We start from the raw sequence: 13,097 nt of genomic DNA, 5'->3' as shown, positions 1-13,097 counted from the left end.
AAGAAAACATGCAGACAAGACATGCTAAAAAAAGTGCAACAAAAAAAGGACATGCAACAAAATAACTGCATGCAAAAATAAATGCATGCAAAAGAAAGAACACTCAAAAAGTAGATTAAGAATAAATATACAGGGTTGACAAAGTACAGAATCCATGGTATTGAGATCAATGCAGCAGTTTTGGCACCATTGGAACACCTTTCACAAAAACCAACACTACTGTGCAAGTGTTAAAAATCCACACAGCAACAATATAGGGAAAACAGAGAAAGTATAAGTAATACACTGCACTCAAATAGAAAATACCAACTTTAGACAATACACAAACACTGTCCCTGCATTTCAACAGACTGAAATCAAGTGATAGGCATTACCAGACCAATACTGTACTGTAATATTGGACTCTCCATGGACTTTACCATTACCAGCTGCATACAGAGCTTCACGAACCAAAAGACTTAAGTGGAGGATCAACATGTGCGAAAATAACCATTAGCAACACGTGACTTTCTAGAACGCAAACTTGTCCCACAAATTCACATGTTGTCCTCTCCAGTTCAAATTACTGCAGCAATAAACATTCATAAAACAATTATCTTCTGGCAAATACTCCAGTTAGAATGGCGTTTCTTAGTCCTATGGTCTAACATTGCACAGTCCTTTAAGGTAAATTGCTGGTCTCCACATTTAGTGCCTACTTTGGAGAATGAAGTTGACATTTTGCCATCATTATTGTATATAAAATGTTATGACAAACAATTCTAATAGAACTCTTGGCCAAAAGTCCAAATTTACAGTGAAAATTCTAAAAATATTTTATGAAAAGAAATTGTAATGTTATGACAAAAAAATGACACGAGGAAAAACGTTTAAACATGACATGTAAAGACTTGGAGAAAGAGGTTGGAATGTTAGGACACCAACTATTTCTTTTCTTAACAGTGGCCCTAATAATCATACAGATTATTTCACGCTGCCATTATAAAAAAAGAAAATCATTAGGTTGTGAACACTGCACAGCTGAACTGATCCAAATTTCAAAATAAAATGCAACCTTCACCATGTCTACAGAGATTATTGGTTATACCAAATATACTTAAAACTGTGGTATACATACACATCATAATTTGATATTAGATTACTATATTTATATATCTGGAGTCAGCACATTGAGTTCTCTTTATGTCCCTCAATTGCTTAACCTGGAAACAAAAGTTGGCAGACATCGATCAAAGGCCAGCTTCAATTCTAGTCCCTTGACCACATTAACATTAATATACTTGCGCTTAAATTCTTGAGACACAGAAATACATTCCCCAAAAATGGAAAACTTAAAAGACACTGTTAAAAAAAAAAAGGTTCTTGAGGGACAATAACATTGACTGACAGGAATCTTATGACAAACACCCCATTTAATCCATGCCATGTTGGTGGATCTCAGTAGAGGAGGTATAAAGCGAGCAGCAGGTCAATAGGAACCCACTGGTGTCTATTAAGAGCACCCAATTCAGGATCCACACTGACGACGGGGGTGAAACTGACTCCACAGAAAAGCCAAGACATAAGACAAATACTCAAAAGGATTTATAAAGACTCATCCCAACCCATGGCACTGTATTGGAGCTGGATGTATATTGCACTTGTGGAAATTAAATTAAGTGGTGCATTACACAGGAGTCCAGTGTGCACGCCTTACAGTGGTCCCGTCTCAGAAGCACTTCCTGAAGACGATCTGCGGCCCGTGCTCTTCGTATTCCTCCAGACTGATCCAAGCCGAGCCGAAGGTGGGCAGCCTGGCTAGCACTGCCCCTCCCCTCCACACTGAGAAGTCTCTGTCCTTTGGGCTGGTGACGCGAACGTTCTCGCCCATGGCGGCGGGAAGCAGGTCTTTGATTTCAGCCTGGAGCCGCTCAGGCAGGCCGGGCAGCAGAGTGTTCCCACCTTCAGCAGGAAATAAGAAAATCGGCCCGTGAAGATCACCACATTAACTGGAACAAGACCAAATCATGACCAAAGCATAAAGCATGGCAAGCTATGCATCGTTGAGTGGTTCTCAAACTTTTTTCAATAATAAATCCAGGTTTGAATAGTTTTTTTTAAGCCAAGTACCCCCACTAAAGGCGCGAAACACTTTTGGTAGAAAAAACAGAAGTCTGTATTAAAAAGGAGGTACAGTGCAGTAGTGTTTACCACACCTGCTGTCGTAAAGGACTTTTCTTTACGGTGCTGTATAACTGAGTTAGAGTTACGGGGAGGTCATATAGTCGCGATGAATAGTTTGCTCAGGCAGAAGATCATTATTTTACAATAAGAGAGTAAGTTACAGATGCATCGTTGCATTTCAAGTGTTACATACAGTAACTTAGCCTACTTTGGATGTATTGTGAGCTAAACCGGGTATCACTGTCACTGTGTCACGAGCTAAAGCATTAGGAGATTGTTGTAGCAACCAACGTAATATTAACTTATACAGAGCATTACATGAAACCCACGGACACTTTACACATGTACAGGGGGACACGGGAAAAGAAAATAGTAAGCCAACACAAACACAAACTAAAAGGAATAACACGTCCGCGCTAAATGGAAGGAGGACGTAATTTAATGTCGGCTACTGACGTACAACCACATCACACACTGAAGTTATTTTATGAATGAAATGGACATATTACATAACTGAAGGCCAATTCGGGGACGTTATTTTATTTTAATTTTTTTACAATTCCGCAATTGTCTCCATCTGGTAAAAGCTCGACCGAAATTGACTCGCGTCATCGCCGTTGCTTTTCACTTTCCCTTTTAGCTTTTAGTTCTTCGTTTAATTTCCTTCTTTTCTGCGACGGTCCTGCCCCAGTATCAGCCATAAACACAGCAGATAACTTCTAAAATAACATTAAAATACAATTAGGTCTATATAAAAGACATCTCCGGCTTCCTTTTGCCTGGCTCCGCTGGCTGGATACAATAACACAGGCTTTCCAGTGTTACAAAGAAATCTGTGACCCGTCAGAATGTGTTACTGTAGCACCGTCCACCTGCCGCAAAAATATTCGGACTCGGGAAGAGGCATACAACAAAACTATATAAAAATAGCGTTCTTTTCACTGCGAGTCTCGTTTGCCGTAACCGGTCATTTAAAACCATTGTATGAAAAATGACAGCGCTTCAGAAACATTAAAAAGTTACATATAGTCACTTTAAATAAGCTTTTTGCAAAAGTCTCACATACCCCCTGCAGTACCCCTAGTGTTTGACTAACACTGCCTTAGATGGTTGTGTAACACCTTGACAAAGACCAACTGTTACCTGACAATACGATATTTCCCAGGAAGCAGCGTCGCAGGTCAATGTCAGAGCTGAGGATTGACTTGAAGACGCTCTCGTGCATCCCGTAATGGTCCCGTCCAATCAGCTCAGGTTTAAAGAGAATCTCAGGGGCCCTGGGTAAACGAGGCAAGTGGTAGACCCATTTGAGTGTTAGGTTAAAAGAGATAACTGCCCTGTCTGAGTTGTCTGCTCTAAAAACAACGAGGAACAGTCTCACGTGTGCAGCCCAAGGCTATCTGGAACTCTGAAGCTGAACATTCTTCAACAAGACTAAAGCCAGGCAGACACTGTGCAGATTAAGCCCCATTTCAGCCCCAGACTGGTTTCCCGTGACTCATTTTAGAATTGTGTCAGCCAGATCGGTTGTCATTTGGCATTCAGTCAAGTGCTTGATTAATTGCCTGAATGATCAACATTCTGGCCAAAGAAACCTATAGTGACTGCAAGATTACAAGAGTCAACAGCAATGCTAGAGCTCATTTACCTCAAAGCACACCTCCACAATGACAATGTTATCATGCTGATTTTTAGCAGGCATGTTCACCATCTTAGCGTGTTAACATTTGCCAATTATCCCTTAAGACATTAGCTGAGGCTAATGGGAATGTCTTAGTTTTGCAGGTGTTTAGTTAACTACCAAAGTATTGGACAAATTAAAACGTTGACCTGATGTGGCGTTAGTACAAGGTTATGTCATATTGATAGACAGAATAGAAATAAAGCTTCCGATCATTAACAAGATTTTAGTTTGACTGTACTGTTGCCGGAGGTCTCGTACTTATTATGGACCTCTTTTTATTTCCCATCCTTACAACTAAAAAGAGATGTATTATTAAAATTCAAAAGTTCTTAAATGTGTAGTGGTAAAAATGGGATTTCCTTGAGGACCCCTGTGTGTGACTGAAGTGTCCATTGAGTGCCCATGTGAAGCAGGACGTGTTGTGCAGACAGTTACCTGAACCTCTCGGTGCCGAGTGTGACAATCTGTCCATCTGGCATGGTGTAATGCATCTCTCTGCAGGACGCCCCCCCACGACTCAGCTCGGCTTCGTGGTCGACAGCCACGCAGCAGCACTTCTCCTTCATCTCCCTCACTATCTCCATCTCCGCCGTGGTGCGCATGCACACCCCTTGTTCCTGAAGAAGCTTTCAGCACAGGCACACCAGAACAGTCAATTGAGGGACTGATGTATTCCACCGAGTTTACTAAGGTCGCTATTTGGGACGGTCAGTTTTTTGGGGGATATTCGCCACCTCTGAAAAGGAGGTGTTTGTAGGGGATCTTGCATCTTGCTGGAGCTGCTGCCCTCGCGACCCGATACCGGATAAGTGGACGAAGACGGATGCATGTGTGAGTGAGTGAGTGAGTGAGTGAGTGAGTGAATGTTCCACAGGCTACAGTATGTCCCAAACTCTGCCGCCAGGGTCCTTACCAACATTTCACCCCAGCCCCTCATCCATCCATCCATCCATCCATCCATCCATCCATCACGTGTTTATAGTGTGTGTGTTCAACACCTATGGTGGGTTATTGTGGCTGGTGCGATCATACTGGCCTCACACTCTGTCTGAGAAGGCATCAGTTACTATGGTAACAGAGCGCCATTATGAGGGGTTAAGATGAATGCGATGAACAGCTGTTGATGATTTTGGTGTGTGAATAAACGGTTACTAAAGGTGTGCAGCCAAAGAGAAATGACCTGCCTGGTCATTCCAGCGATTCCTATAATGTAAATATAGTATATTACATATACTTTTATATAACTGAAACCTGACTAGAAACAAAAATAATAGCAATTAGGCCATTAATGTTTACAATATCTGAACGGTGGATGCATGTTTGTGTTCATTAAATTTGACATCAATGGACTGTAGAATAACATAACAAAACAGAGTTCAATCTGCCATTTAAGTGTGTGTTTGGCTGCATTGACGTCACCTCAGTACTAACATCTTTATCAACACAACATCTCCACCTGCTCCACTCTGCTGTACCTGCTCCGTCCGTCTCCCCCTCACAAACGGCGTTGCACAAATGCCCGTTCTCAGTAAATCTGGCTCATCGTTAGCCGTTTTGATTGTAACCGATTTCGCTTATTGCATTATTGGGTGTACTGTGTCATAAAGCAAGTATTAAGGTAATGTTGTCTTAAATGAAGGCAATACAGTCACATTATCAGGCCAGGATTAGTCTCGCTCTGCCAGACTGGTCTGGCTAGTCCTCACAGCATTCCAGGATGGGAGAAAAACGTTGTTTTGAAATTTCAACACAAAGAAAGCGGAGGGACATCGGCGAAAAGAGGCGCAGCCGGCGGAATTTCCTGCTGCACCGGAGCAATCCCGGAAGTCGAACGTCATGGATATAGACTAGGCCAGGATAAATTACTCGTACATTGTTAAAATAATTCTTTTGATTTGTTTCTATATGTGAAAGGAGGCGAAGGCTGTTTTATTGTACTGAAGTAACAGTAATTGTTTTCGTGATTGCAATATTTAGTCACAAAGCACAACCCTAGACAGTCTGGTCTAAGGCCCGATGTCCCCCGACCGTACAGACGCCCCTGTGCAACAGTGGCTAAATATCAGGTCCCCATGTTATCACCCAAATGTCAGATTGGAATTGTCATCCATCGACATCACTGCCCATAAACCGTATTACAAACCAAAAAGCAAGTGAATACCTTTTTGAGATGCATTGTCACATCAACACCAGCCAGAGGGAAGCGCTGCACTGCATGAGGTAGACTGTATCCCTCAAACACAGGCACACTGTGGCTCACTCCGTCTCCAGAGTCAAACACCACACCTGCAACGAAAAGAAGCATTAAAAAAAAAAAAAAACTAAGAAGGAAACTATGGCTTTAAAAAGGAACACGCCGACTTATTGGGACTTTATCATCTTATCTTATTCACCGTATCCCCCAGAGTTAGATAAGTCCATACATACCCTTCTCATCTCCGTGCGTGTCGTAACTCTGTCTGACGCACCCACCGCTAGCCTAGCTTAGGACAGATCCTGGAGGTAACCGGCTCCATCTAGCCTACTGCTCCCAATAAGTGACAAAATAACGCCAACATCTTCCTATTTACATGTTGTGATTTTTATAGTCACAGCGTGTACAAATAACAAGGTCACATGACACACAGCCATCTTCTAACGTATATAAACTGGGAACTATATTCTCAGAAGGCGAAGCACTGCTACTTCTGCTACTTGGGCGGAGTGATTTGCTCGCAGCACCTGAGAAGCCCCGTGGTGAGGAGCAGAGTGTAACAACGGTGCTTTTCAGGTGTTGCGCTAATCACTCCGCCCAAGTAGCAGTGCTTCGCCTTCTGAGAATATAGTTCCCAGTTTGTATACGGTTAGAAGATGGCTGTGTCTCATGTGACCTTGTTATTTGTACACGCTGTGACTATACAACTCACAACATGTAAATGGGAAAATGTTGGCATTATTTTGTCACTTATTGGGAGCAGTAGGCTAGATGGAGCCAGTTACCTCCAGGATCTGTGCTAAGCTAGGCTAGCAGTGGGTGCGTCAGACAGTTACAACACGCACAGAGATGAGAAGGGTATGTATGGACTTATCCAACTCTGGGGGATACGGTGAATAAGACAAAGTCCCAATAAGTTGGCGTGTTTCTTTAAAAACAGCAGTTTAATCATCCCAAGATGAGAGAGATGCAGGTCCAAGACATGTATGACTAAAGTATTCATCCACGCAAATCTATCCAACACAATGCACAGGTAAAATGCATTAAAAAAACAATTATATGGTGTTGTCATTTATACTTATGTTTATTTAGTTAATAGTTTGTCTATTTTGTTATTATATCATTGTATGGTCTTGATTATTGTAGTTTTTGTGGCACCGTTTTAAAAATGTTGTCTGGGTGGGTGGTGATGACGAGGGATATGTTCATGTTGCAAATTGTATGTTTTGCGTGTCGTTTAAAATAAATAAAAACATAAAATACAATATTATTAGCCAAGTTACCAGTGGACCTCCCTGCTGCGTAAAGTGCCAGCACTGCCTGCATGGCCACGTAGGTGAAGGGAACATTGAAACACTCAAACATGATCTCCACCATGCGCTGACGGTTCGCCAAGGGGTTCATGGCTGCCTCGGTCAACAGAACAGGGTGATCGTCTGGATCCACACACAGCTGCTGGAACGTGTGATGCCAAATCTAAAAAAACAGTAGAGTTTAGAACTAAGTCGAGGTAACGAGCACATTCGCGGTCACAAACCTATTCCGGTTCCCCAAATATGTGGGCATTGATTGTGAGCCAATATCGGTAACACTTTATAATAACTACACACTATAAAGCCTTAGTTAAGTATTAGTAAATACTTAACTCCACATTTATAAAGCACTGTTCCTACATCAAACACTTGTATACGCAAATAGTACTATATAGTATTTCATTTACACACCGTTATAAATGATTTATTCTCGATTAATAAGGTCATCTATAAAACGCGTTTCATTTTTTGTATTTTCCTACTTTATGAGTGATGGATTCAGCATTTCCAAATTAAGTATTCTATCAATTACAAACCAAGTTATATAGGAGTTGTCAATGTGCTACTCTGAAGTAGTAGAAATAGGAAAAATTAGCAGAGGGGTCTGCGGGGGTACGCCGTCGATTGGACGCAGAAGCATGAAACAGCCTTTAGGGTTAGCTAAGTGTTTAATGGTCTAATTATTTTAGCGGGACTTGTAGGGCATTATATTGTTTGGTAGTTTAATTTATAATAAAACATCGTATTTTATAAACTACATATGTTTTTTTAAACACATGTGGGGGGGGGGGGGGGGGGGGGTGGGGTTGTAGGGTTAGGGTAAGCTAACCTTAACCCTGTAGATCTAATGCCTTGATGCAGGAGCATACTGTATTATAATCTTATAGTATAATGTATCACAAACTAATTGTCATAGTATATGTCTTTGTAACCCTATTGTGCCAACAGGAAATGATACTGTACATGCACCGATGAATGTCCAACGGCAACTTTGAAATGCCAATTAAACTTGACGCAGAGAATACTAAATCTAATCTGGCTAAGGATGGAATGCTTTGATCTTTTATCCCCCCCCTCTTGGAGAAAAGATCCAAGGATCCTTTTTCACAAAACCACTAGCAGCAACAGCCAGTGACATCACATATCAGGCATATGCATTCCTATTTACCTTTTCCATTTCGTCCCAGTTACAAATGATCCCGTTCTTTATGGGATGCTTCAGAGCCAGGACCCCTCTCATGTGTTGAGCCTCATGTCCAATGTAGGTCTCCCTTTCAAGGTTACCATTCATTATTTCCTGACAAAGACAAACCTTCTAAAATCAGAAGAGGCTGACTAGAAGCAAGGCCACATCACTATCATAATTCATTTTTTGCAGAGCACATACATTAAGTACCTCGTATTTTGGCATCCCGATAATTGTTGGGAATATAACGTTGGGGAGGTCTTGATCTGCAAATCCTGCTTTCATCAAACCAGAGCCCGTATCCAGTACTATGGGGGTCTTGAAATCTGTCATCTGCAATCACAGAGAAAAAAAATAAATAAAATCCATTTGAATGAAACGACCAATAATGCTGGGGATGCCTCCCCGTGTTAGGCAACGCTCCTTCACGCACAATCTGGTTTTAACCCATGACTGTGTTAAGCCGTCATGAGTTAACTCAGTCAGGATGTGGTTAGCCTAGCATAAATATTGAGCAAGCAAACAGCTAGCCTGGCTCTGCCAAAAGTGGAAAAAAAAATATGTCTAATCAACATCTCATTTGCTTAACCCTTAGACAAGCAGAAATGAAATTACTGTCAATTTGTGGTTTTAAAAAGGGAGTTGCACACTGGAAGTACTTCTTGGCAGCAGTCGGCTGCAGAACCTCAAACTCTTTTGTCATCACAGTAAAGCTGCAAAGATTGTCGATTAGTTGTCCACTATTAAATTCCTCGCCAACTATTTTGACAAGCGATTCATTGGTTTGTTATTTAAGTAAACGTTCTCTGATTCCAGCTTCTAATATGTGAATATTTTCTAGTGTCTTGACTCCTCTATGATAGTGAACTGCATATCTTTGAGTTGTGGACAACACAAGATATTTGAGGACGTCCTCTTCGGTTTTGGAAAAAAATGTTTCACCATTTTCGGACCTTTTTATAGATCAAACAACTAATCGAGAAAATAAATTGACAGATAAAGCAATAATCCTTAGTTTTATCCCTACATCACAGTAAGATTGCCAGGTTTGGTAACCACTATGGCTGTACAGAGTCAAAAACCCAAACCTGTGTTCACCGACTATCTGGCAACCTGTGCTGTGGCCAGAGACTCTGCACACTGGGCGGAGGGATACACTGTAAGTCAAGAAATGGGTCTAGCAAGCCTTAAAACTACAAATTGCCTTAATTCCATTTCTGTTAATGAGTATGTCTCCAGGCACACCAATATTCCACTATTATTCCGAATATGACAATATTCCAAATTTGATACAGGTCATGTAAACAGCATATTCCGGTTGGATATTCCGAATAAGGCCTTTTTCCGAATATAGCATTTTCCGATTAAGACGTGGGATATTCTGGTATTATTCGGGTTACAGAGGCATTCTTTGGACATACAGCGCATTCGGAATATGTGTCTCAATCGGATATATTCGAGGATATCAACAGGTTTTTGGATATGCGCACACAATCGCTACGCCGACCTTTTCAAGAAGCTGGTCGAAGGAATGAAAGAGGGAGGCTGTGTTCACACAGTCCAACAAATCCGCTGGTAAACTTTGAAAAAGAAAATCGTATTTTGCACGGCTAAATGTAAACTATTAGTGAAATATTCACTTTCATTAGCCATGTAAACAACTTAGTCAGAATATTGTCTTTTTCGAAATAAGGGCAAAACCTGGAATAGTATGTGCATGTAAACGTAGTCATTGAGCTGTGTAGGTGTTGGTCGGTTGAACTTTAGAAAGAGCCAGGCCGGCTGTTTCCCCCAGCTTACAGTCTTTATGCTAAGCTAAACTACAACGTTTATGGTTTTACAGTAGAGTTTACCTCTCTCATGTTGATGTTAAGCTGGGCCTGAATCCCAGGTGACCCAGAGCCGGATATCCTCATGGCCTCAGAGCTCTGAACACCATCAGGCAAGTCTTCATTCTGCTCATCTCTGCCCCCGGGGTCAAACTCCAGAGGCTGGTCAGGACACGGCTGGAGTGCGGTCTGCTGATGTGGGCGCTCATCTGCAGGAGATACAGTCTGGACTTCCTTTGCCGGGCGTAAATGTGTCTGTAGCAACAAGCTACAAGCAGCTACCACAGGGGCATCATCTTCAGTGCTTATTTCAGACAAGTCGTCTAATGACAACTTGTATTTCTCGGTAAGTGCATGGTTGTTGTTGTTGTTGTTGCTGCTGTGCTCCTTCACATTTGGATTGACAACCAAGGTGTGACTGATGGCTGCATTCACATTCTCTGGCAGCGCGTCAAGTGTTTTATCTTGAAGATCATGTTGCACAAAACCCAGATCTTGAGCAACTGAGGGCCGAGCTGGATCCTGCAGCTCTGCGGAATGGGGAGGCTTGTTTTCAGCGAGGTTGTCATTCACAGGAAGTGAAGCCTTGCTTGGCGGGAGCGCAGGAGGAAGGTGCGATTTTCCGCCTGGGTCAAAGACTCCATCTTCTGGCCTCATTTCAGAGGTTAAAGAAGCATTTTCACCAGATTCGTCCAATTTTTCCCCGTGGATGCATCCCTGAGGTTGGATCCCCAACTCTTCAGGAGGTTCCTTTAAATCAGAGGTAATATTAAAGGTAGCTCTGTTAAATACTGATGGCTCAGCTCCAGAGCAATCACCTTGACATTGGGAATCTGGAAGTTGAACCAAGTCTTGTGGTGTAGCCTCTTTAGTATCTTTTATATTTTCAGTTTTACAGGTATCCTGAGCCTGAGAATCATTCAGGACCAAAGATGTTGAGTGTGTTCTCTGTGATCTGTTATAACTACCCGATAAAAGCTCATCACAGAGGGCTTGGTCTTTCTTATTCTCACTTCTAGCCTTCTCCATTATTGAACATTTTACAACCTTTCTAGCGGTGTCCTTGTGCTTCTTCACTTTACACTTTTCGTTCAAACTCTTCTCAAGCTTCTCCACCTCCCTTTTCTCCTTTTCCAGTTGTAACCGAAAAGCCTCCCTCTCTTTGCCCATACTCGACGGTCCGTTTGTATCCGGAGGTTTGCTCACAGAGAGTTCTTCTTCAGGGTTTTCTTCGCAGCGTCTGAGCTGGTGGATCTTCAGGTTCTCCTCCATGATCAGCTCATCCAGGACATGGACTTTTCTTAGCTCCGTCAGCAGGTCCGGCCAGCTGTGAAACGCTACCGTTTCTGCGCCTGTGGCAGCTTCAGCACAGTGCCCGTCATCTTCAGAAGCCTTAGTTTCACTCGCAGATCCACTTGATCTGGGTTCACGGAGGTCGTCAGATTCTGCAGGGTCAAGGTAATCCTCGAGGCCAAGAACGCCGGCTTCAGCCAGCTCACTAGAAGACATCTGCAAAAATGAACATAAGCTGATAAAGCACGATGAACAAACACTGCAGGTTTACACTGGGTGTATCAACTGTAGTTCAATGAAGGTAGACATTTGTTCTATGGTCACAGTGGCCGACAAACAAGCTGCACAGGTACACATACTGGATAGAAACCAACAGGAATCCCATTGCATACATCAGACTACTCTACCATCACCTTAGTTAACAGTGATGACTAATATTTGACAAGTCTTAAACATTGTCCTCAAACAAAGTAAAAAAAAAAAGGCATGTCCAGGTATTGCATACAGTACATACAAATACCATCTCGTGTGTACTGCATGGCTATATATTTCTTTAATGGTAAATGTTTCTAAGTCATTCATTTTGTCTACCAGTGATTTTTTTCAGTGAAATCTGATAAAAGAAATAAAATAAATAGAAATAAAAAAAAATAAAAAAATAAAATCAGTAGAAAAACAGTTTTTGGACTAACTTCATCTACAATCCCACTGAATGAGTTGCAAATAAACTGGGACAAAATCATGCAAGCTGAAATTTCCAGTACATTAACATAACATTAGCAACAATGACACTAAAATGTCACAGTGATGAACAGAAAATGTCTTTAGGTTTTGTTGACCGACTAAAATTAACTATTATCAAAATGATGAAAACGAATACAATAACAACTATTCAATGAAAACTACACAAAAATCAAGTACTACATTTAACACAGTTGGCTACTCCGTTGCCGACCAAGTAGTCTTGCTTTGCCAGACCCTCTTCCACAGCGCTGCGGAGGAGGGTCTGGCTAGTCCACACAGCATTCCGGGATGGGAGAAAAACGTGCTCTGGTTTATTGGCATTTCTTTAAACCAATCACAATGGTCAGGGGCGGCGCTAACACCAGACGGAGCCCTGGTGCCGCGGCAAAATAGGCTCGGGAAGGAACTTGTTTGAGTGGAACATGTGGACGTTCAAAAGTTGTTTTAGTCGTGCGAGAGAAAACTCAGATTGGACAGACAGTCTAGCTAGCTGTCTGGATTTACCCTGCAGAGATCTGAGGAGCAGTTAACCATAGTCCTCATACATCCACTGGAGTTTAAAATTAGAACACAAAGAAAGCAAAAGGTGACGGACATCAGGCCGAAAAGAGCGACAAAATACTTCAGTTCGCAGGTTATCCTTTAGCCTGTACGTGTAGTGCAAATCATACAAGAACAAAACGTCCTGGAG

General features: G+C 42.0%; 1 protein-coding gene across 5 annotated transcripts in view; it reads right to left on the bottom strand.

Moving 5' to 3' along the window:
• Positions 1-144: 144 nt before the first annotated feature.
• LOC144533037 (uncharacterized) overlaps positions 145-13,097 on the bottom strand; it is a 31,243-nt gene continuing 18,290 nt past the window's right edge. For 2 of the 5 annotated variants that reach the window (XM_078274096.1, XM_078274098.1), the window contains exons 16-23: positions 10,394-11,878; positions 8,751-8,873; positions 8,523-8,669; positions 7,325-7,517; positions 6,009-6,133; positions 4,283-4,473; positions 3,307-3,440; positions 145-1,941 (exon numbers count right to left, since the gene is read on the bottom strand). In XM_078274096.1, the coding sequence (XP_078130222.1) occupies positions 1,709-1,941; positions 3,307-3,440; positions 4,283-4,473; positions 6,009-6,133; positions 7,325-7,517; positions 8,523-8,669; positions 8,751-8,873; positions 10,394-11,878 (2,631 nt within the window). In that variant the 3' untranslated portion in view covers positions 145-1,708. Of the gene's footprint in view, positions 1,942-3,306; positions 3,441-4,282; positions 4,474-6,008; positions 6,134-7,324; positions 7,518-8,522; positions 8,670-8,741; positions 8,874-10,393; positions 11,879-13,097 lie in introns of all 5 variants that reach the window. The other 3 variants (XM_078274099.1, XM_078274097.1, XM_078274100.1) reach the window with 3 other exon arrangements.

This window comes from Sander vitreus, chromosome 18 (genome assembly GCF_031162955.1).
Source record: "Sander vitreus isolate 19-12246 chromosome 18, sanVit1, whole genome shotgun sequence".
Lineage (NCBI taxonomy): Eukaryota > Metazoa > Chordata > Actinopteri > Perciformes > Percidae > Sander > Sander vitreus.
This window is presented reverse-complemented; position numbering and strand designations above follow the sequence as displayed.